This window comes from Asterias amurensis, chromosome 16 (assembly GCF_032118995.1).
Source record: "Asterias amurensis chromosome 16, ASM3211899v1".
NCBI classification, from domain to species: Eukaryota; Metazoa; Echinodermata; class Asteroidea; order Forcipulatida; family Asteriidae; genus Asterias; species Asterias amurensis.
In genome coordinates this window covers 16188500-16214459 of record NC_092663.1, presented here as the reverse complement: position 1 = coordinate 16214459, position 25960 = coordinate 16188500, and the positions used below count along the sequence as shown (strand labels likewise).

At 37.1% G+C, this 25960-nt stretch overlaps 2 protein-coding genes and 1 long non-coding RNA gene across 3 annotated transcripts in view; 1 reads left to right on the top strand and 2 right to left on the bottom strand.

Moving 5' to 3' along the window:
- The window catches only part of LOC139948757 (receptor-type tyrosine-protein phosphatase N2-like), a 182431-nt gene extending 172633 nt beyond the window's left edge, over positions 1–9798 (bottom strand). Inside the window, exon 1 of the mRNA XM_071947070.1 lies at positions 9402–9798. Coding sequence (XP_071803171.1) covers positions 9402–9480 — 79 coding nt within the window. The 5' untranslated portion in view covers positions 9481–9798. The remainder of the gene's footprint in view (positions 1–9401) is intronic.
- A 634-nt stretch (positions 9799–10432) lies between these two features.
- LOC139949095 (uncharacterized) lies at positions 10433–11641 on the top strand. The gene is made up of 2 exons (XR_011787518.1): positions 10433–10965; positions 11042–11641. It is a non-coding gene; the product is annotated as an uncharacterized lncRNA (long non-coding RNA).
- Positions 10959–20280, bottom strand: LOC139949094 (dnaJ homolog subfamily C member 1-like). The gene is made up of 9 exons (XM_071947498.1): positions 20071–20280; positions 19252–19353; positions 18506–18552; positions 17216–17387; positions 16204–16650; positions 15560–15679; positions 14757–14823; positions 14005–14402; positions 10959–12884 (listed from the first exon to the last, which is right to left on the bottom strand). Exons 1-9 carry the CDS (start codon positions 20245–20247, stop codon positions 12801–12803), a joined length of 1614 nt encoding a protein of 537 aa, XP_071803599.1. The 5' UTR covers positions 20248–20280; the 3' UTR covers positions 10959–12800.
- Positions 20281–25960: the final 5680 nt, after the last annotated feature.

The window sequence follows — 25960 nt, the reverse complement described above, 5'->3', positions numbered from 1 at the left end:
ATGCTGACATAAATAAAGTTACAAACAAACAATGCATTGATACAGGATTTACAGAAACTAAAATCTTTGAAAAATTCCCCTTGACTTCCAAAAAAACACATTTACATTAAAAGCGTGGTACCCTTACACCAATATGTGTGAAGCGCCGCATACATGTACTCTGTGCTTTCTGAGAAATTTTCATGTCCCTTGTGTATAAATATTCTCCTCTTCTTTTTAAATTATTTATATAAAAAAATGTAAATCTGTATTATAATTCAGTCTTTGGGCTGCGACAAGCAGATGTTTTTTAATAATAAACCAGTAATAATAATAAATTTCATCATTGTCGGCATTTTCTATTCCTCTATTATAAATTGTTTGAACAAAATCTAATCGTTTGTTTTTCTAGCATTATTTATAGATTTGTACCATTTCTTCTTGTTTGTTCTTCATTTGTAACAAAACCTCTTCTTCACAATGAAGCATTCAGGCACAAATGATGTTCCGTCTCTGCAAGTACAAAACAGGAAAACTACGATCGTGTTTCCTGTCGCCAGAAGCCTTTTGTATTGAACATCCCACCTAACATATGGTTAAGAATAGCCCTGCAAAGATTCTCACAAGAATCATCGAGCAAGCCTCACGATGAATCCACTCGGACGGACGCCCACATTAAGCAACGCCTACACAATCTACCTACATGTAGTGTTGATTCTATGGTGTTTTGCCTCGCAACGTTAGAAGGTCATTTATTATACTGGACAACACTACTATTACATGTACGTCTAATGCCGTCACAATGAAGAAACTTCATCCTCGACGGATTTCTGTAAATTGTTTGCGTCAATTTACAGTTTACTGATCTAAGTGAGATGAAATGAAATTTCGTACATTAGCAACTCGTTAAGATGAGTTTGGAGGAAAAAATGTATTCTATTATAATTTTATCAAGTTTTGTTGCCAGGTAACCAGGCTAGAGAATATTACAATTCAATAGAATCATAAAATAACTTAGGGTTGAGAGGAAACAAAATTGACTACTGAGGAATTTGAAACCATGACCTCAGCCAGAAATCGGCGCTCGCCCAATTGATAAAAAAAAGAAATTCAAAGGTTCTCATGATCACTTTTTTTTTTAATTTCAAACCACAGAATTGATCAAGGTGTTTGTACAAGAATGAAGAAAAGTAAAGTGAAAGAAAAATATTTTTGGCCAAAGAAGTCTTAAAAAAGGACCATGATATCATTGTTTTTTAATTTTTTAATTTTTCTGTTCTTATTTTATATTTTGTGTTTTAAATCTAATTTTATCTGGTAATTTTGTTCAGATGTTTGGTAATTGGAGCGGTTAATGATTAGAATACTCAGTCATCCCTGCATCAGTATTCATTTGACCCTTAATCCAATTCATAATAAATTTGATATTTGTCCTTCTGCCATTTGATCGATTTGACTCCAAGAGCCCTGTCAGTAAAAATTTGCATAATTTCTCGCAGTCCGCATCTGACAGTCCACCATCACTTCAGAGTGTTAGAAACTAACGATACCCTGTCATGTCCTGCATCAAACGATAAGATAATTTACAATATGACTGTTGTCCATAGTGCTGGAACGATTCCGAGATACAAAGGCGCACAAACATGTACACTGAGACAATATGACTAAAATGCTAATGAGTTCCTGTTGCATGACCAGGCCTTGAAATAACCCACGGCACCCGCAGCAATTGCCATTGTGCCCTTTGCTTTTGCTGCGATGCCCTTTGATTTTCACTCATTCAAATCAATGTAACCAAACTGAGGCTGGAACGAAATAATAGTCAGGTTCCTTTGTGTACAATAAATATTACCATCCATTACTGTTATTGGATACAGGGAACATGACCAATATTGTGGCAGCATTGGTCTATAGGAATCATAACAAGCATGACAGCAGCATAACAGTCTAAATGGTTTTAAGGAACATTACAGAATTTGTAAGAAAAAACTTGTCTAAGATCACAGATTTACATAAAACTTGCACGGTCTAATGATTATGATAATAGAAAACATCCCTTGAAATATTTCTGTTTGAAATGTCATATTTGATGAGAAATAAAATAAAACTAATTTCTCATTCATTTTTCTTTGAATCGATGTCACGTCATTTCACTTCACTATTTTCTCGTGACCCATGGCCGATCAATCTCAAACTTCTACAGGTTTTTCAGTTTACTGCCAGCCATTGTTTCGTTAGCAAAAAAACAATTCTGTAATGTTCCTTTAACCATCAACAGTCAATGGTCAATATAAAAGCGTGCAGCCAGGATAGTTATTAATGATTGATTCTTCAATCATGCAATCTCCATACCCCACCCCACCCCACCCCCACAATACATACACGTAGTTCCTGTATCATACATAATCGTCCAGTCCGATGCATTAAATTTCTAAGAGTGTGTTATCAGCATTGATGGCTAGCTCAAGCCTTTACCATCATCCGATGACAGAAAGACTGACCAGTCATGCTAGTAGCTGAAACAGTGTGACCCTAATGAATCTTGTCAAGACCCATTGTGCCCTTGAAGTTGTCATGGTTATCGTGTCAATTTTAATATTACTAGAGAAATAGGTGTGAGGAATATGAACTACATCTCCCGCGTTAATTATCCTTTATGTTTAAAACCAAAACAGCAACAAATGTACAGCAGAAACTGTACAACTGTATAATAAAACAAAATAAAAGATTCAATGTAAAATCATTCTGAGTTCCCAGATTTTAATGGTCAACGGTTTTCCATTGATGCTCAACACAATCTTTTCAATTCTCAGTGCAAATTTTACTTAAATTCCTTTCAAGCAAAAAAATTAATGAATACAAATCTTTTGAAACCTCAATGCAATATTTTCTATTCCTTTCAAGCAAAAATTAATAAATAAAAATGCAAATTTCAACATACACATCTGTGTAAAATCATTGAGTTCTCAGATTTCAATGGCCGACGCTATTCCCATTCGCTGTAGAATTACTCATTGATGCCCAGCCAATCTTTAGAAACCTCACTGCAATTTTGTCCGTTTCTTTCTAGTAAAAACCCTTGAGGAGTGCGTGTAGCTTTACAGAGATTGATGGGAGTGGACTCTGGAGTGACCTCATCTGATGGGAGTGAATAATGGTTTGCCTCTGAATCCATCTATATTGGCTGAGATGGAACAATCTTACTGTACTTGGTGCAAATTGTAGCATACATACATCTATGCATGCACTGTGCAAAGCCACAATGTGTGGGTACTCATTTTGTTTTCGTGTCCATTACATGAATAATAGTTTGAAATAACTATGACTAAAAAAAGAGCACAAAAGTTTGATTTTTTTCAAATTCAAGATCTGACTAATTTAATTCAATAGACATTTATTTTTCATGTCGACAATAACAATTAAGCAAACAGTAGAAAACAAATAACAATGTATAATAATGAAAGATGGATGCCAGATAATTTAACCAGTAATACAGTGTACATGTATAGAAATTTAAAAATAATAACTATAGAAATTTACGTGCTAGTCAACTCAACATGCAGGGAAAATGTTTTTTTTAAAGCACATTGCTTTTGATTAGCCCAAAGAAATTGTCTATCTCCATGAATTCATTTTACATGCATGATACTTGGCCCTTGGAAAATACACTCGTTTTAAAAATTCATCCCAACAATACCCACAGTGACTAGCACAATCTGAACAATGGGGAAAATGCATTTTTGATATTTTATTCATTGCGCAACAACACACACTGAATAGTGTAGGCCTACATGGACTGACAAGAAAAACCTCCTTTGTAAAAAGTGGTTTAAGAATTTAATTTTCTATGAATATTGTTTGTGTGGGGGAGAAAAAAGCCACCTTTCATTCAGCCTATCGGTCAGTCATGCGCCCAGGAAGCCGTGAACTAAACAGATAATAGTGAAACCAATTCACCCAGAAATTCGTTTACTATTTTCATATTCAATGAACCAAATCTGATGAAATTTTCACAGGGTTGGGCATTAGGGTTTGACAATATATCAATTGTGAATATGTAACAACAGAAACAGGTGACAATAAAAGAGATGTTACCTTGTGAAAACAGTTCTACGTTATAGGATTTGAGGCATTGCATTGTGAAGTATCAATATATTGGTTTGCCGAAACACCATGTCAGCATGTGTGTATCTACTTGCTGGGTAGAGTTTGTTCTTAGAGAATTGTCTTTCTTTGTTCTACTATGGTTGAGTAGATTTATCGGACGTTCGGGAGACTTCTCAGTTGTCCTGCTTTTTAACTACTACCCGGGCGGAAGGTTTATAGAACAATTGGCTGGGACTACTACTTTAGCTTTGAGGGTCATAATTAACTGCACTACCGAGAAGTCAGTTCTAGAATTGGTCTCAATGTTTCGTCTAGATTGCTCTAGTCAGCGTCACGGGACTGTTCTACGTTCTACATTACTTTTACACAATGGTCATGAAATCAGATCCGGAAACTACATGCACCCATAAGCCTGGAATTAATCACACAAGAACTGCCTGATTCTCGGAATGGCTTCATTAGTTACTACAGCGTAATTTTCATCCTTCAACAAAATTTAGACAACTTTTTCCAGTCTATTTCATTTTAAAAGAAAAAGTATAATCAGTAAACTTACATATTATACTTTATTAAACTTACATACAATATCAGTATAATACTGTGTCAAGTTTACTGTTAATAGCCCAAACGATAAAACTTTTTCTTTAATTTTGTGACCTAATTTTGGTTGTCTCCCTAGCTTGTCAATCAATTTGTTCTGGTTTGTCAATCAGAAGCCTTGTTTTTTCATAACAGGTTATTCAGAAATGATCACAACAAAAATATGATGTCCAATTCCAGCAAAACAAGTTCAAAACCTAAACATGAACAGCAAAATTAAAATAAATTAAATTTTTTTTAATTAAAATAAAAAAACCAAAGGTTTGAATCATGGAGAAAGAATAGAGTATATGGGTAGGGTGGTTACAAAATATGTTTGTAGATTCCTAAATAGCCCCAAATTTTTACAATGATTCAAAGGTTTTATCAAAGCTTGATTTCTCTCTTTCTAAACCGAGGTTTCAGCCAGAATTTGGTTTTAAAATTGAGTTGAAATTTAAAATCTGGGTGACACGTACACGTATGTAAAATTGATGTAAATGACAGTTAAAACAGGGCATGCAGGGTGTCCATTATTAAAAAAGGGTGTCCAAAAGACATCCCTCCATCTAACACTATGACAAGTTCTATGGTTTGGACATTTTTATCCCAGTTACTAATAAATTAAAATACAGTAATTTTAACCATCGTACATGATAAAAAATTCTCCATTAAAACCTTGACAGTTCTAGTTACGCTCAGATGAACTTTTTCATTTTATAATTTCAATTAATTGAAAACCTGCTGTTGACAGATCACACGATACCAGTCATTGATCCGACTGCAATCAAAGCCTGCTCATTAATCCGTCCACAGTCACTCTAATGCTAAGTATCAGTCCATCACACACAGTCAATAATACTTATAATAATTCAATTCATGCATGACGTACAGCAATATGGCCACTGCATCAATGACCAATGGACTTTATACAAATACTCAGTGTGCAAACACGATGGACAAGCAATACACACTGCAACTGAATGGTGCGTGTTGGCGTTTAATTTTATTTATTTACCATTGAGCTGCTGTGCTCGGTTGTTTTCTTTTCTTTTGATTTTTTTTCTTTCATCAGAATAATTTGGGGTTGAACAAATAATGACTATAGTATGCTAAAGCGAGACTTGAACCTACAACCTCCAGATTAACAGTCATCATGACCAACAGAGGTATCTACAGAGCCCTACATGTATGATGATGGTCTCCCAACTTTGTCCTTTTTCTTAACATTATTTGGTAGCTGCCACAGTCAGAAGCCATTCAACCTATGACTGTCGTAAAACCAGGGATCACACTAAAGTTTATGATACAGCCTCACTTAAAAATATCAAGGAATTGGGGCCTAGTATACCACAAAGGAAACTAACTGGGTTAATTTCAAATTAACGTCTGTTTATGAAAAACAATCTTTTTGAAGAAAAATGCTTTCAGTGTACATGTAGTTTAGAACCAACTATTTTGAGCTCACCTGTATAATTAAATTTGTAAAAATAGAAGAACCCTTCGTATGATTTTGGTTTTTAAAAAAACAGGATGGGAATTAGTTAACTCTTCCAAAACCCAAACGATGTTTATGAAAAATGTCACCCGATTCCAGTTTTCATGGCTAAGGAAATATGCTTAAAATTCATTATAAAACGTACTATTTGTTTATTAGGTTTGTTTTCACCTATAGAATGTTGTTTTTCTGAATTTCTTTCACATTGAGTGTTTTTTTTTTCATCAGTCATTCTTCGTAAACAAATCAAACTGGTAATTACACTATGTCCAAGAACCCATTCTTCCTAGCCGCATCTTAATAAACGCATACAAATGATGTTAATGACGTCAATCGAGAGGGAATTAATTTCATATTGTGTCCGCGGTGCATGGCCGACACCATGGTCCTGATGAACTGACATCCTGTGATGTGTATGATTAGGAGTTTGCAGGAGGTAAGACGCTGTCCTACGTGATCAAGTCATGCATTAAGAAAGCAAACCATTTATCGCTGATCATACTTTGGTTGGTCATTTACCTCATGTCAACCTGTACTTAAACAAGCAAATGTTTAGCGTCCCAGCAAGCTTCCTTTTAAGAGACTGCCTCCTTTTTTTTCTTACAACGAAAACTAAATCAAAACAATCTCAGACGAAAAACATAAATTTTGAAACATAGCCCAGTCGTTTGTCTTTAAAAATGTGTTGGCCTGCCATTTAGTGAAGAAATAAAAAGAAAGAAATCTCCCCAGGATTTTTCAAAACTGTGAGCATTCCGAACCCATTTTGAAAAAAACAAATTCTTGGGAATGTTGTCTACTTGGTGTTTATCTTGGTTTTGGAAGTCATACTTTGCAATCTGGAGCATTCTATGGTTTTTATCTTGATTATTTTTGTGAATAAAGAAGCAAAAAAAAAAAAAAATCACCTGAAATGTTCTTGTATCAGCACACAATTCACGCGTATTGGACAAATTACACTGCATTGAGAGAACTTTGTGTACCGATTGACTATTTGGTTGTCATACAAATTGGAGCCGATGAGAATTTCCAATGTGTTTTTCCTCAGAAAGTTTTTTTTTCAAGGGTTTTTGCCCAAATATACTCTCAGCAATTAGTCAGTTAGACTAGTGCTGTCTCTATGGTGACACTGACATGATCATGGGATAAATGGATACATTATGTTTGTTTTATCAAGATAAATGTATGAATTATGAGTTAATATTGTTTTTGTAGAGATGGTGATCTTGTAGATTCAGGGCCCAATGAAAACAAGTGAAGTTGTTTCGGCAATGCAAAAAAATGGGCAACCTGGCAAATGTGATAAATAACTAAATGTACATACTTGTACAAAAGCACAGTATTCACGTCAATCATATTTATATTAAATGAGATGAAAAGAAATGACTACCCCATGATTGTGGCTGTGCACAAAGATATTTTAACTGAAAAGTGTTGCCAAAACATTGGAAATAAGAAGAATATGAAAATGGATGGCCCAGGTTAAGAAATTTGGGAAATTTAATTTTATAAACATTAAGGAAACGGACGACTTAAACAACATTAAGGTATGTTTGGTCATTTTTTCAGAGGAAAACTTTGTCAAAATCAGGATCTTGCAGAAAGAATATAAACACTTTTCAGGATTCTGTGAAAATAATAAAATCAGCATTTTCTTATGTTTTGTTATTTTGTTTTATTTATTTAAATTATTTAATTTTTATTTTATTTTGTGTAGGGGAAGTTGTCTGTGTTAACATGGAGGCTATATAAATTTAAATTTGTTTCTTATAATTTTGTTTTTTCTATTTTTTTTTCTTCTTCTTAAAAGTACCTAAAAAAAACATATTCTTAAGAGTGACATACGATCATGTTCTGGAGCTTAAAACAAGTTGACACTGCATGTTATGTTGAAAAGCAAAGTTTTTCTTGGATGCATGTCCGAAGCTGTGACTTTGATATTTTTATGTCGTATTTGATGACCGGAACAGAGGTCGCAAGGACCGCTATTTAGCATAAACAGAGCATGATGAACTCACTGCAGCGCTTCATTTCAGCAACACAAAGAGGATGGTCAGTGGTCAGATGCTTAAATCTCTCTTTGGGTTGGGCTGGGTTATTATGTAATCCAGGGATTCCAGGCATTTGACCTTTTATTGCAAGAAGAAGATTATGGCATGGAGAGGCATCCACTGTTGTGTTTCATTGTGTTTTCGGCTCAATGGACAGAGAAATTAATTGAATGAAATAATTAAGTTTTAACAACAAATTTGAGATGTTCGTTTCTATTTGCTTTTGCTTGTCTCTTTTTTGTTTGGGGGGGGGGTACTTTAAAATATTCTAATTGAAAATATGTACAAATATTGGGGGGGGGAAGAGAAAACAAATTTGGCAAATTTCAACCTGTTGATTTATCAGTTCATCGTAACCCTCGAATCACCCTTCTTCAGAAGGACCAAGGGTTGTGAACATCGCCATTGAACTAGTTATTAAAAAAGAATTGAGTTAATTGCAAGTGAATTTTGATTCCCTTAATATCTTTATTACTAATTTTGACAAGCTTTGTGATACTCTTAACCGTGGATTGCAATAAAAAACAATTGACTGGTTTAGTTATTTTATAAATATACACAACACCTAAATGACAACTGTCATGCCTGTAGAACAGTCAGCCAACTCTCGGCACGTCCCATAAAATTTAGTCCAAACTAATTAATAGAATCATAAATTTTCCTTTTCCGTCGTAGCGATTTTTATTTAACTAGTCGCGGTAATCATCAGGATCTTACGATTATCGCAAACATTTAAATTATAAATACATACGTGTATGCAAAAACTGGCAAATCGCAAATAAACAGCCAACTGATTGGCCAAGCAAAAACATATATATAAGGCCAAGATTGAGTCTCACTCTCAGTATTAAAACTCGGTACACACACAGGACAGCTTACTTGGGTTTAATTTTTATTTAATTAAATTATCATGATTATGCACAACGGACAATAAATTAATAAAGCAGGCACAACAAAACAAAACTCCTAATTACTAAATTAATTTAACACAACACACTTCCAAGAACTGTTAATGTTATAATTAATTTTTGATGTTACACATATAGGCTTATGAGATATGATCATAAATTAACCATGGAGGTTCCCATCTCCATGAATTAACTTTCCTGCAATAAAATTGAATCTGAATAATTTCGCGCGTGTAAAGCCTATGCCATTTCCCAACATTTCCACTTGTTTTTACTCACCCAATTTTCCAGATGGTTCGCTCAAAGATGGACTTGGTGTGGCCAAAAGAATGACCAGAAGAAAGAGGGAAATATCCATCTTGTCACGAAGACGTCACGTCATTTTAATTTAACATTTTTCCCAATCTGTGAAGATAAAGTGTTTATCCGGAGAACTGACAGCTGACTTTTGAGTTTTGACGATTGTCAAAATTTACTACACTGTGCAGTAAAAAATGTATACAAGCACCGAGTGCATGTGTGGTAAACATTGGCTGGTTCCGTATTATAAAGTCGCACACTAACCCTTGCAAAGCAGGGTACCGGTGAAAACATGGGGGCGAGTTATTACATTAGGCACCGGTGGGGCGAGTATAGATCTGAAATACACATAAGTAATACGGGGCGATTTGGTAATTCAGGGAAACTCTGCTGTTCAACAGCAGAATTTGTTGTGTAAATTTAAAGAAAAACATCAAATTTATCTCCAGCCTGTTTTAATCCATGGAGGTCATATCACATCAAAATATGTGTTGGGTTTAGGGTTTGAAATAGTTTCGACCTGGATATTTAGTGTTTATTTATGCATTTGTTTGTTTATCATGATTACGAAATAGGACCACTCATGGATCGAGGTAGACCTCTACCTCCATAGACCACTTTGTTTTTAAAAGTTTTGTTCTTCTAGTCTTTAGTGGAGACGTAATTATACAAATCACAAACAAATGGTTTATCCTACACAATGTAACCTCAATCCATCAGTAGATTTTGGTATTTTTTGTTTTCATATATTATACAAATTTACAAATTGGTCCTTTGTATAATTTATCCTCCTGAAAAATTATGAAAAATATCTGTTGTATGAGGACAGTTTTACTAATGTTTTTGATAAATCCAAAATACTCAAAATTTAAGATGTGCTCACATTCAACTTCCCAACATAATGTCACTATAAAAAATTCATTAGAAGATAGCCTTCCTGCAATAAAAGACTTCAATAAACACTCAATTTGTCAGAAAAGTTTTGTTTTATTTTGATTCATTTAATAACTAATTAAATAAGGCAATTTTAATGCAACAAAAACAAAGTTATTGAATAATTTGTATTGGATTTTGATTGGTATTACTTCGAAATTAAAAATAATGTTTAAATTTATTGTCATAAATAATGTGAGTTTGACAGTCAGTAAAATGGTTTTGAGTAGATTTGTAATGAGAAAACAAATAATTTTGTAACTAACTGATCTAGGATTTATCATATTTCATAAAGCTGCTTAAGCAACAACAGCTGTTTGCTTAGCAAGTATCACCAATCACAAATGCTGCATGTGGAATGCCATTTTGGCTGATAACCCTACTTTGGTAAGCATAGTTTTAGTGTGCTTAGTTAATTGTTGTGCTAAAGCAGCTCTGTGTAGTTGTGCCCTGGGCAGGATTGTTTCTTAAAATGTCAGATTTGCTTTTGGAACCAAGAAAAGGGCACTCCACACTATTGCTTAAAAATAGAAGCTCAATTACTGAAAAGCTAGACAACACATTCTTATTATTGGTTTGCGGTAACACCATGTGTGTATCTACTTGCTAGGTAGAGTTTGTTCTTGGAGAACTGTCTTGCTTTATGTTTGGTTTGCGGTAACACCAAGTGTGTATCTACTTGCTAGGTAGAGTTTGTTCTTGGAGAACTGTCTTGCTTAATTCTACTACCTCGGAGTAGATTGTTCGGGTGTTCAGAGACTTCTCAGTTCTGGAAAGAACTGTCCTGCTTATTTACTATTACCTGGGCGGATGGTAAAGAAATAGGCTGGGACTGCTACTTTAGCTTAAAGGATTGTAATTAACTGTACTACCGCGGAGTCAATTCTTGGGTTGGTCTCAACGTTTTGCCTAGCTTGATCTAGTCATCGTTATGAAGATAGATAGATAGATCCAATTATTCCCGAACTTATGTTCATGCCCAGAGTATATGTTTACTCGTCTATATACTGCGGTTCGGCTGGAGCGTCGATCACGAGTGGAATGTTCGTCTCGCATATTTTGAGGAAAGGATGTAATTAGTGCAGACTGCTACTGCACACTAAGGGTACATGACATTTTCTCAAATCTTATTGCAGTTTTATTGCAAACATGGGTCATTAAGTCTGGAATTTATGGCAAGAGTAGGCCCAAAGTAGAGTAACCTTTAAGAAAAACTCAGCTTAGTAAGCCACTGGCTAAGGTTAAATATCTTTTTTATGATACTGCAGGATAAAGGGCGACTTAGTTTTGAAACCATAACAAGGAAATAAATATCCATCAAAACAAAAACAAATTGTCAACAATATTCTGCAACAAATACTGATTCATCACTGGTTTTGTTAACCCTTTTCAGCTTCACTTAAGCCAATGTCACATGAGACAGGCAACCAGTTTCCGGCAATATCAAAGAAGAGAAGGCAGTCACATTCAAATGTTCACTTAATTATTCTTGGGGATCATGAGGCATGTTTGAAAATTTACTTCTGTGCTACCAAAGTTGTCCTTTAGTATGCACTGCAGTTGGTTGCCCCCAAAAGTTGCCCGGCACGTTTTCACAAAGCTAAGATTCATCTTAAAATGAGTTGTTAGTATCACCATATTTGTATTGTGACACCACACTTTGCTTAGCAATTAAGATTGATACACAGTTAAAACCAATCTTGATTGTTCTTGAAATTGGCCCTTGTGTGACAAGAACCTTAGGAAGCACCATTCTCACTTTTCTTGAAGACTTTTGAGCTTCAGTCCTTAGTCTAACGACACAACTATGAGACCAATAACAATTTGTAAAAACTATTATCATACATATATTTTTCTAATTTAACAAAGTCCAAATTACTAATTCTTTAGATGACCCTGGAAGAATAAATAATATAAACTGTTTTCTGCATAAAGAGCATGGATTACAATTTGCATCCCCTCCCCCATAATATGGTTACAATAAATAAATGTTATGGGTACATTTTATTTTGATGTAAACATGTTTCTATCTTTAGAAAATATAGTTCAATATTTATGTTTGGTTAGTTTCTAGTCTTCTCTGTCTTTCACCTATGTGCCTTGGACCCTGGTTCGAATCCCAACTCAGAATGGAACTTTGATTACAGATTGGGTTTTCAGTCTCTACCTGAACACAATTTCATAGAGCTGCTTAAGCACAAAAGCAGATAAGCACAACAAAATTATGCTTACCAAAATAAGGTTACCAGCCAAACTATCATGTCACATGTACAATTTGTGACTGGTATCCTGCTCATTCCTGCTAAGCAGAAAATTGTTACGCAGCTCTTTGAAATTGGGCCCAGATTGTGTGGGTTTTCCACAGTTGGGGTTTTCCTCCTACAACTAAACCCTACAATGTCTTCAACCTGATGGTTTAGGGATGACAGTAAAGTTTGATAACTGTTAACTTCCTTTCGGCTGAACTGTAGCTTGCTTCTTTCTTCGAATGGTCTCCACTAATTCTTTATACCTCAACAAACACTCCTCCTGAAAATATAAATAATAGAAAGCTGTAAAAATCTTGGCAATGCAGAAATTTAGCTACAGCCATAGCTGTAGCTACCAATTCAGGAACGGACATAGAGTACTAAGCTCACTTTTAATGAGAGACCACATGACATTTTACAAGGTGCAATTTGCAGTTTTTCCAAAAATAGTTTTGCACTCTCCTGAAGACGAGCAAAGTTTACTGTTTGCAGGCCTATTGATACTTAACGGGGACAACGAATGCAATTGCCTCCATGCCCCCTGGTGCACTTGAAATGCTACGGTAGAAGTTAAAGGAACACATTGCCTTGGATCGGACGAGTTGGTCTTTAAAAAACGTTTGTAACCGTTTGTTATAAAATGCATATGGATAGAAAGATCTTTTAAAAGTAGACTACAATGATCCACACAAATTTGCCTCGAAATTGCGTGAATTTCCTTTTACTTTGCGAACTAACACGGTCGGCCATTTATGGGAGTCAAAAAGTTGACTCCCATAAATGGCCGACCGTGTTAGTCGAAGTTAGTGAAAGAAAAAACGTGCATTTTCGAGGCATGTTTGTGTGGATTACTGTATTCTACTTTGACATCTTTCTCACCATATGCATTTTATAACAAACGCTTGCAAACGCTTTTTAAAGACCAACTCAACCGATCAAAGGCAACGTGTTCCTTTAACAATTTCCTCATAGGGTGCCATTTAACCAAGAAGAAAATCTAATAGTTGTTTAATTTACATTCAGATGTTAAATTTACATTCAGATGTTAAATTTACATTCAGATGTTAAATTTACATTCAGATGTTAAATTTACATTCAGGCAAAAGAAGAAAATGCCTTGAAGCCCTTGCCATATCAAAAAACAAAAGCATACAGGCCTGTGTTTGAACGTCAAGGCCACATCAGCACATCTCCCAAAAGAGTTTTATACATGGTTGTACCAGAAAATTTACTACTAAAGTCTTTCTTAAACTTCAGTTTTAGAATTCTAAACTTCCTTTAAGTTCAGCAAATACATGAATTAAAGTAAGAAGTTGTGGGTCTTGTAACAGAAATATTTCTGGTCGCGATAAAGTTCTGAGCTACAAGAAATCTCAAAGCACAATTTCAACAAAGCTTACTTTTGTCTTTCCCGGTACTGCATCCGCAACCTTCTCCCATCTTTCTGATGTTCCTTTGGTGTAAATGGACAAAGCTTTCTCAAAGATCTTCTGCTGTCTTTGAGTCCAACTGCACGTCTCAACACCTCCTTGTACTAACACATCCTCCCCATCATCTTGGCTCTGTCTGAGCTCTTGGGGCGTCTTTCTCGGTTCTGATGTCCCATTAGTTGAAGCTTCTGTTATGAGCAACGTTCTATCCACTGCCTTGGATTGGTTTACAACTTTCGGTTTCCTTTTGGTTTGCTTGTTGCTGGTGTTGTCCTTTTGTGCGATAGGTTCTGATGTCGTTATGTCATCATCAGTGAAGGTTTTGCCTGTTTTACTGCTTACTGAGTGCTTTACAGCTCCAGTAATACCTAAAGATAATTTAGGAAATCAAGTTTTAGTTAATATTTATTTATTCTGGCTGTGAAGCCAAGGACTCTCAGAAAAGCAAACTTAATCACTGTACTAGCCAAGAACCCAATGGAACCCATTTAGGTTGGGAATGAAAACCGAGTCCAGTCCACGTAGGGCCACTGGCGTGATTCGAACCAAGGTCCTAGAGGTGAAAGGCGAGGAAAGATACCACTACGCCATAGAGTTATATATAAGAACTAGAGGGCGCACGGGTGATGCTTCTGGCACAAACGCGACGGGACCGCAAGGAGACACGCCCGCGCTGGGTGTTCAAGGCGCAGAAAAAACTCTTGCGCAGAAAAAACTCTTACCTTGAGTTGCAGCCTGTACACTGACCACGTACCCTCCAGACTTAATCTGTTTAGCCTTCTTGATAACCTGAAGCATTTCAAACAACAAAAAATCTTACCAACAAAATGTTCACACATTATTTTCTTGTTCTCATAAGACGATCAGAGGAAAACTGATCGAAATGCCAACCAGAAACCGGCTCTTCTCAGAGCCACGACTACTCACAAAAGAGATTTCTTACATGGTGTCACCGCAAGCCTTACTTACTTCATATTTGATTCAGTTTGAGCAAATGGTACAAAAGAAAGATTCTTAAGACAAAACCTTCAAACTCCAAGGATGTTTGAGGTGACACCATGTGTTAATTTTCTTTGAGTTGCAATAGAACAAGTGCATTGACCACTCCTCTTCTCAGAACCACAACTTCTCAAAAGAGATTTTACACATGGTGCACAGCAAACGTCACGCGATTGTACTCCCACCATGCAAATGTTAAAGTCCAACATGTCTTTCAAGGGTCATGTTACACTGGGCAATTTACAGGCAGCTATTTTCAGACAATCTCTGAGAAGAAAAAGCATCATTACATTTGAAAGTTCATATATTTTTCTAGGGGAGCATAAGACTATGTCTGAAAAAACCCTCAAGTGCTACCAAGATGGTCCTGTGGCATGAACTGCACTGGTTGCCTCCAAGTTGCCTGCAAAATTTGCCTCGATTGGCAAGGACCTTAGAGCTATCTAAACTCAGAGGGTTTGGAGCCAGTTGTGACCCAGCCGGATAATATTGAAAAGATTGGGGTAATTAGGGCTAGTTCTCCTACCTCATCTACTGGTCTGAATATCTCATCCGCAATCTTCTCCCATCTTGCCGTTGTGCCACCAGGAAACCTGGCCATAACACGTATCAGTTTGGTCACTTCATCTTGGCTCCATTCTCCAGCCTAAAAGGAGGTATCAGTAAGGGTTAGGGTAGAACTCTTGCCATGTTTCATCTTTTTCTTAACTCAATTCTTGAACATTAATGCATTTAGTCTTTTATCTGTAAATTTAAAGATTCATTTATTATTTTTATATTTCCCTTTCCTGTCATTGGTCGCTGTTGGTTTGCACAATAAATACAAATACAAACGAAAATACAAGTCATTTAATTTTCCTTTGGAAAAAAAAAACTGCTTTTAAAAGCCTTGAACCTTTCAGAGAAAGCCAATGTGTACAGCATTTGTAACCTCATACTGATTGATTCCTGCCTGTTAAAACACGTCGCAGAAGTAGAAATTTGTCTACAGTTGCGAATGTTTATTTTTTTCTGACAGCGACTGATGCTGTATCTCAACACTGTCAATCTCAATCGTCAACTGATATGTTTCCAAAAGTCTTCGCTCAGGCACAGCTTTATCCCCAAAAAAGTCAGCTGCCAATTGTTTATGTGCCATCACAAAATCGACCCGAAGGCGGCTTCAAATACCTTAGTTTGTTGTGCTCTGTTTGTGTTTTCTGAAATCGTTTCTGCTGGAGTATAAGTAACTGGTTCTGCTGTGCTTGGCTCGTACTCATACAACGGTAGATCCACCCTCCTCCTCTTCTTGACTTTCTCTTTCCCTTCATCCTCCTCCTCCTCCTCCTCTAACTCCGCCTCCGCTTCCTCCTTCATCCGTTTCCTTCTCTCTCTCCACATCTCAATTTCAGATTTGACGCTCAGGAATGTCGAGGGCGCTGAGATGATGGTTGAGAGAACAAGGCGATAGAGCTTACAGGGGAGTGCGTCGCTTAGTAAAGGCTTGACTGGCATGAAGGGGTCATCTACTGGGTTGTCTTGAGCAAGGATCTCTTCGTTGTCTTGGGGGATGGTGGTTCCCGCAGCTTGCCTGTTGGACTTCTTGGATTTCTTTTTCTTTTTTGGGATGATTGATTCCTGCAATTAAGAAATAACAAGAAAACAAAATTATTGGTGAACAATGTTTTTGTTTACACAAGATAGTAATAGCTCACTTAGCAAGTATGACCAATGCCAAATAGAATAGGGAATGGTCAAACAGTAGGAGGGTTGACTGTGTACAGTGTAGACACTGTATATAGATACATTGAAAACACACCATATTGCAGGCGTGCATAGTTTCACTCCAAACCACTGTGGATGATATTGAATGGCCAGACAGTAGGAGGGTTGACTGTGTACTATGTAGATGTATTCAACACATACCAGTTTATCTATAATTCTAAACTACAGTGAATGCTAGGGAATGGTCAGACAGTAGGAAGGTTGACTGTGTACTGTGTAGATGCTCTCAAAACACATCATATCACAGGATGGCTTAGTTTATCTACCATTCCAAACCATAGTGGATGCTAGGGAATGGTCATACAGTAGGAGGGTTGACTTTGTACTGTACGTTACAGTAAGGAATGGTTAGAGAGAGAGTGGGAAAGTCAATAATGTAATTTTTAAAACGCAAATGTGTTTTCTGTTTTGTCTTTACCAAATCCAGAAGTCTTTCCCAATAGATAGACCACAAGACGATGTAATGTCCGACAGTAAGGATGATGAAGAGTAGTATCCCCAGCTCAACCAGACCCATCTTACGAACTCGTCGGTAATAGAACACTGGCTCCCGCCAATCAGGGAGACCATGCTCCAGAATATGGTTGTATCTTAATAAGGAAGAGAGAGGAACAGATAATAAACTATTAAAGGCAGTGGACACTATTGGTAATTACTCAAAATAATTATTAGCATAAAACCTCACTTGGTAACGCGTAATGGGGAGAGGTTGATAGTATGAAACATTGTGAGAAACGGCTCCCTCTGAAGTAACAAAGTTTTTGAGAAAGAAGTAATTTTCCACAATTTTGATTTCGAGACCTCTAGTTTCGAAATTAAGCATCTGAAAGCACATAACCTCGTGTGACAAAGGTGTTTTTTTCTTTCATAGTTATCTCGCAACTTCGACGACCAATCGAGCTCAAATTTTCACAGGTTTGTTATTTTATGCATGTGTTGAGATACACCAAGTGAGAAGACTGGTCTTTGACAATTACCAATAGTGTCTGGCAGTGTCTTTAATACAAAGCATACAAAAAAGGTAAAGTTTCTTGACTCTTCGGTGTACAGAGAATGGCTTCCTCATGTCGATCCAATAATCTTCGTAACTCCACCCAACTTGCTATCCATCTTTGCCGAACAGAAATAAATAAAAACAGCCCCATAACCCTGTTTTAACTACGCTTAAATGCAGTGGACACTATTGGTAATTACTCAAAATAATTATCAGCATAAAACCTTTCTTGGTGATGAGTAATGGGGAGAGGTTGATGGTATGAAACATTGTGAGAAACGGCTCCCTCTGAAGTGCCATAGCTTTCTAGAAAGAAGTAATTTTCCACGAATTTGATTTCGAGACCTCAGATTCAACCATCGAAATCAACCAGCTAAACCCACACAACTTCGTGTGACATGGGTGTTTTTCTCTTTCATTATTATCTCGCAAGTTCGATGACCGATTGAGCTCAAACTTTCACAGGTTTGTTATTTTATGCATATGTTGAGATACACCAACTGTGAAGGCTAGTCTTTGACAATTACCAATAGTGTCCACTGCCTTTAACAATAATTCTTAATTATGTGTTTTGTGTGTATATTTAATCCTGTTTTTATGAACCTTTCATTATAAATATTCATAATTTTTATATCAGGTATAAGCCATTATTAAATTTTGCAATGGTGTAATTCAAAAGTGTTTTTGCTGCTACACAGAATAAACAATTCTTACCTTTGTCGCATATCTTGATTTTTAAGAATTTCAGCAACAGCCACCAACTGAATTTGACAAAGAAAAAAACACAATCAAAAATATGCCTGCCAGACACTTAACAACTACAATTTAGGCGATTGCTTCTTAGCCCCTGATACCCCCTTGAAATGTCCAAATAAAATGTAGTTTCCTCGGCATAGAGGTGTCCTTTACCAATTGGAGAAAATGCCTCGGTGCCTTGCATCCTTTCAAACACGAAGTTCGGAGGCATCAGGCCCGATTATAAATAAAATAAAGAACAACCAAATTGATGTAATATCTAAACCCAATTTCAGAGAGCTGCTTATAAGCACCAAAAATTTGCCAAGCACAACAAAATTATGCTTACCAGAATATCGGTCATCGGAGTCGGGAGAAAATAACGGGAAAACCCACCCTTGTTTACGCACGTTTTGCCGTGTCATGACATGTGTTTGAAATAAATCCGTAATTCGATAATTGTTTTAATCTTAATGTTTTCTCAAAAAGTAAAGCATTTCATGGAACAATATTTCAAGAGAAGTCTTTCACCATTACCTTCTGACAAACCCTGTAGGTTATTTGTAAATCAGTGAACTTTTTTTTTTCCTGTTCCGAAAGTGTCCAATGGCTTTAAGCAGAAAATTGTTAAGCAATACTTTCTGCTAAAGCTGGTTCTATGAGATCGGGCCCCAGTAAGGCACAAGTTATTTGTCGTTATATTTATTATTGTCCATAGGGCCTACCTGTCTAAACTTTTCCTCTGCATTTTCTTCTTTATTCTTGTCTGGATGTAGAAGAAGAGACTGCTTCCTGTAAGCCTTGCGGATCTCTGATGAAGTAGCGGTCTGTAAAAGCATCAAAATAATAACAGGAATTATATTTGGTACTTGGGAAAAACAGTATGAACAGAATTACAAGGGCTGACCTAATGTACACACAGTGTTGTATACACATGGTGTAAGCTCACAGACTTTTCGTCAGGGCAAAATAATAATGCGCTTGCAAATGCAATCACTATTCTTTGCTTTTAAAACTAGTCAGGCAGGTCAAGCACTGAACAGAGATGCCACCACTTTTTCATTATTAAATATATTAATACATTTTTACTCAATCAAATGAGACCTTTTTGTAAAAATTAGTTCAATAGTGGTTGCAAGGGTTAGACTTGGACAGATTTTCCGCAGCATTTCTGCATTGGAGGCAACATATGGAAAGTTATCTAGTTTCCGTATCAATCAAGCCACCATTTTGTTATTTGTTTAATAAGTTGTATTGATAAAATAAAAAAGTTTCTTGAATACTATTTTACTCAATCAATCAAATCATAAATGAGAATGAGATAGCAAATTATAAAAAAGGTAGTGGCTGGATACGGAAAGTTTTCCCCATTATATTTTGTCACTTTCATTATAGTATGACCACGTCCATGTGGACCAAACATTCAGTTCGGACTTCGGGTTCAGCATGGTGGACCAATCTTGATTTGATTGATTGTAAAATGAACAGACCATCATGATCATTGACAAGATTTTATTATTATTATCATCCGATGCAGCACTTACACTTTCAACACCAAGGAGCTCATAGAAATTCCCTTGAACTTCCTCCACCAGATCAAACAACTCAAAATCTTCATTATCATATGCTCTTGTACTTGACACAAGACAAATTAGAACACACAAAATGGTACAAAAAGATACATTTTGCGAATGCAAACGTCGTCTGCAGGAGGCTGACATGTTGGCAATATGGCGACACTGGTTAACATCGCTATCAGTCGCTGAGTGGTGTGGATGCTTCGACGGAAATAAACGCGGGTACCAGTTTTCTTCGGGACCACAAATTTGAAATAGCGCCCTCAACGTATACTTTGGGGTATTATTAAAGGTGCAATCTCTTTCCCCCCACCCCCTTTTTATTTCTAGTTCTTTCTCCGCCTTTAAATAAACAACTCACAATCTTGTCATGATTTTACAAATACTTTCATAGAATTTCAATGAATTCAGCCCCCTCAACAATCTCTACCCCACCCTATCTTGCCCCGTGAGGTTAATTCCTAATGAATGACCCGATACAGGAATAGCCCCACCACCATAAACATAACATAAAAATTAGGTCATATCCCCAGACTGCCCCCCCCCCCCCCTCGTCCGAAGAATTGTTTTCCTAATGATAAAATGTTTGGTTTCACCTCAACCATAGAGAATGGACCAACCCCTCTACCTCTCAAACCCGTGATACCCAGCAAAAAGGGTTATGTCCAGCACATACGGTTGGCAACCACACCCACCCCAACCCCGCCAGACCCGACCCCACCCCTTTCCTGGCCAAAAAGTGTGCATACTAATTGTGGGCGGGGTCATCGGGGTTTTGGTTGTTCAATTCTCAGGTCCCTGTGTTTTTGCAGAGTGTGCACAGTGCATGCAGTGCAGCACCATGCAACACTTAGCAGTTGCATATTGCAAGCCCGGTTGTAGGTTTTAATCCACTTCTTATATCTCTCAGTCATGTAAAAATTGAAATCATTTGACATGGGTTGCTTGCGGAATACGTACATAATCGCCACTTATAACACAAACACAATGTGTGTGTGATTTGGCCGTGGCATGAGCTACAAAAAAGACAAGTTATCGTAATAAAACTGTTCATAATAGCAGCTTAAAACGAGTATTTCTCAGCCCTTTGATTTCTTCGAATGTTTGTGTTTGCATTTCTTCATATATTATGTGATTGTTTGGTTCATATCAAAAAGTAAGATATAGAGTATGCAGTAGAATTTTGCTAACAGAAAACGACAGGTTTTGTGTTTTATACAGATTGTTTTGGCTAAACCTTCTCGTGTATAACCCAACCACCCGGGCCCGGCCAGACCAAGGTGTTGTGTATGTGTTGTAAATGTGCATAATGTGCGTTACATGTAGGTTACCTACAGAAGTGGCGTTGTTAATTCGGTTTCACTTAACACGACCGAGTGATATTTTCTGCCAAAATCTTTATCATAACTGAGGGAAGTCATGTCGTAACAAATTCAGGTTTTGAATTTGTAAAAATTTGGCGTCCGTGTGTATACCTTGCCAGCCAGGTTTATGGGTAACGTGTGCAGCCTATGGTCGTACACGCAGACAGAATGAGGCTGGGCGAACCCTCGGAGTGTGATATCTAGTTTTTTGAAATAATTTACGTAAGACAAGAAACTTGCGGTCATGTGTAACCACAATCAAGAGACGAATGGAAACGGTTATTTTGGCACTTGGTTTATTTGATAGTCGGGTGCGAGTGGCTGTTTGTGTACTTCCATTGACAACACATGGGTTACACAGCATGGCAAAGTTAAAACCCTGTTTTTTTTTCAAAAACATAACGGTACGTGCTGTCGGTGTTCTGCGTTTGCATTATTGACATTATCACGGGGGGCTGTTCTATGACAATTTTACACACACACAAGATGGCGGTCGGTTGTAGGTCGGACAGTGAACCACGTCGCTGACACTGATAACAGAGTAGGATTGTTAACAAAACGTTCTCATATGGCACTAGGACAGAACAGCGAGCATAAATCTAGCACAGTGCACATGATTAACACACAGTGCGGCTGCACAGCAAAGCCTCGTGAATTCTCGAGCCGACAACGAACGAAAGTCCCGGTGAGCAAGACAGCAGCGGACGCCATGGCAAGACACTGTCAAGAGCTTACGCCGTGCAGCACGGCCGAGCTCGAGCAGCAAGCTTCCCACCCGCCCGTTAAATTTGTCAATGGCTTCCAGAAACGTCTTGGCGTCTACATGACTGACACCAGAGAAAATGACATTTCAAGCGACAGCGAAACCGATATTTCAAGTTTGGAAATCGACTCTAATTTGTCACATTCGTCAGACGTATCCAATAACGACTCGCCAAAATGTGCATTTCTTTCGCAAAATAATGAACATCTGGGGGAGAAATTTTCAACAGCGAACAATTCCCAGCGAAGTGGAAATTTTGATGGCGTCGATGCTAAACAACATACGACTCCGTTACCTGATGAAACTCAAAGTGACAATTCCTTCCGTCAAAACAATTTAGCTTTGAAAAACATCTCTCGGGATGACCTACTCCTTCCACTTTCTGTAAACAAGCCCAAGGTAGCTCTGATTTCTCACCAGCGAAGTTCGGATGCGGATAGCCCGGGGAAGACGCTGGATTCCAACTCGAGAGACAAGCCTCTTGTCATCAAAATACGGCGCAGAACGTGGACTGTTTCGGAGAATTCCCAGTGCCACGAATCTATCCAAAATGGCGGCGTCAAGAAATCTAAAATCAATGGACCGACTTGCACACAACAAGCAGATACTAAATCAGCCTTTGAACTTTCATCGTCATCAAACTACAACAATAACAATATTGAGGAGTGGCAAAGCATCGGGGATTGTCTTCCAGATAAGAAACACAAAGCAGCTGAAAAGTTTTTCCCGCCTAAACCAGAAAACAATAAGAAAGTGCTCGGAGCGTCAAAGACAAAGCATCATCAACGGCGCAAGTCAAAGAAACTTAAAGGGGAGTTCACCGAACATCGTAAAAAGAAAACCTCACATCAACATCATCATAAAACCAAACGGAAGAAAAGCAGAGAAAATTCTTCCAAGGAACATTCCAAATCGAACCCACCTCACCCCGGAAAAACTCTTCGATTACCAACCGATCCTCAGAAAGCGGTGAAGGTTTTAGAGAGAGCTTTGGAGTCAATAAACGCACAAATCAAACAACTCAAGAAAGAGACAAGTCATGGAAACAAACCAAGGTCACACAGAGGTCTGCGATCCAAAAAATCGTCCAAGAAAAGATTACACAAAGAGACAAAAAGATCGACCAACATCGAGAAGAAGCCACACCTTCTTCCAGTAACCATGTCACTCTTCAAGCTCCATGATTCTTTCTCCATCGTACCGTCATTAATCGTCCGAGACGGTGATCTCCACCCAGCTTACAGCGCGTCGGTGGACCCCAGAGAACCGCCAGCAAACCACCCTATTTGGCGGTGGAGGATCGGCCAAACTCCATTACCGAAACCAACAGCACACGATAATCAAGTTATGGACTGGTTGAATAACTGAGATAATGCACCCCTAAACATCAGATAAAACTTGAGAAAACTTCCAGACAATTTTGAAAAGTCAAGACTTATTAATAGTCTAAATTCCATATAAAAGCAAATTTCCAAAGACGTTTTTGTTACTTTAAAAAATTGTCATTGTTTGAACTTTTGTTCTTATCTTATTATTAGGGAAGATCATGTGTATAAGACATGACATTGACAATGCCTGCCAAATAAGACATGACATTGACAATGCCTGCCAATGGCTTAGCAAACTTCAGAATCCATCTCGTTGTTGTACATGCATATGGCTTAATGGCCACCACAAGCTTATGATAGTCTGATAAATCCAACAGTTTTTACCAGAAATGAACCGTTCCTTTGAACAAAACCGCTCTAAAAAAAAAAAATGCAGTCAAGGAGGTCAACACCTTTGTACGTGTATCTATAATTTTATAAACGACGGCTCGTTATTCTACAGAATAAACGCCGTGTATTTGAACTGATTATTGACAATCGAGTAGTGTTGTGTTCTACATTTTGTTCGCTCTTTCATGCTTTAATTGTTGGTTCCGTATTCTATGATTGTTTTCCTGTAGTGTTCATGCTCCGGGTGGATTTTATAACATAATTTGGGATAAGTTCGAATTGGTTGATGTTGCACAACCTCGCAATCTCTAATTGTTTTTGTCTGCCTTCGCAATGCAGCCTTATCATACAAAGCCAGATTATTTTTGGCTTGAATGTTATAGCATGACTCCTAAACTCATTCCATTCACCAAAAATCCACAATTAATACATTCGTACTCTATTCATATTACTAACACCTGCTTTACCATAATTTACAGTTTGGAAAAGATTCCTAACATTTAAGTTAAACAATTTTTTAGTGTACTGTTCAGATAAAAAGTATAATTATTAAAAAAAGATACGTAATATCCGAGCTTCATCTGTCGTTTATTTATTTATTTATTTGTGCTTAAAAAGGGTTAAATTTTGTTCAGAAATAGGAGGCATTTAGTCAATTCTCAATGATTGTTATTTCGTTGTAATAACACAAAACACAATGTCCACAGATTTACATTAAACTTACACCGTTTGAAGATAATGATAGTAGAAAGCTTCCCTGAAAATATTAGATGATGAGGTGCTGTATAGTTTTGAGAAATGAGTGAAACAATGTCATGAAAATACGTTTTTACATGCTAAAATAATTTTCGTCTCCCCTCATGATCAGTGAGACGAAAAAAAATTAATGACATTGTTTTACTCAATTCTCAAAAACTACAACACCTCAGCAAGTAGTATTTTCAGGGAAGCTTTCTACTATCATTATCTTCAAACTGTGTAAGTATAATGTAAATCTGAGGACATTGTGTTTTTTGTCCCCCCAAAATGTACATAGCCCCCTTTAAAGACAGTGGATTATATTGGTAATCAATTGTCAAAGACCAGTCTTCTCACTTGGTGTATCTTAACATAATATGCATAAAAAAACAAACCTGTGAAAATTTGAGCTCAATTGGTCATCGAAGTTGCGAGATAATAATGAAAGAAAAAAACACCCTTGTCACACGAAGTTGTGTGCTTTCAGATGATTGATTTCGAGACTTTAAATTCTAAATCTGAGGTCTCTAATCAAATTCGTGGCAAATTACTTCTTTCTCGAAAACTACGTCACTTCAGAGGGAGCTGTTTCTCACAATGTTTTATATTATCAACCTCTCCCCATTACTCGTAATCAAGAAAGGTTTTATGATAATAATTATTTTGAGTAATTATCAATAGTGTCCACTGCCTTTTATGTAAGTTGAATGTGGTGGTGTTGTGCTATTTGGTGCACAAGATGTAAGTTGGCACAGAGTGATGAACAAAATACTGGCTATGGGGCTATCGCAGATAATATGAAAAAATACCATACACAAAAACTATGGCAGCCATTTTGAAAATTGCATGTATAGTAATCTATCCATATTTTGTTTTCAAAGGACAATGTGCGAAAGCCCATAGCCGATCAAGTTTCATTCTCATATTATAGCTGAATACTCTACTATGTAGCCATTTATATTGTGCTATAGGCCTATCTGCTAAAAGAAAAGACACTCCTGACGCAGGATCGGAGAGAATGAGTTTCTATACAGAAGACATTCTAAACACAAAATCGGTTTTCAAATGAGTTTTGAAGCTAGTGACTTGCCGAAGATTCCATCTAGAAAGATAGGCCATTGTGTGAGAAGGATTGGGTTCCGTGTGACTGACTGTGTGCCATGTTCCATGTCTGATCATAAGCATAACACCCGGAACATTTTCCCCTATTCTGCCCCTCGTTACTGGATATTTGGAATGTTATGGGTGAACCCGTGACAAAATGGAGTTTGACA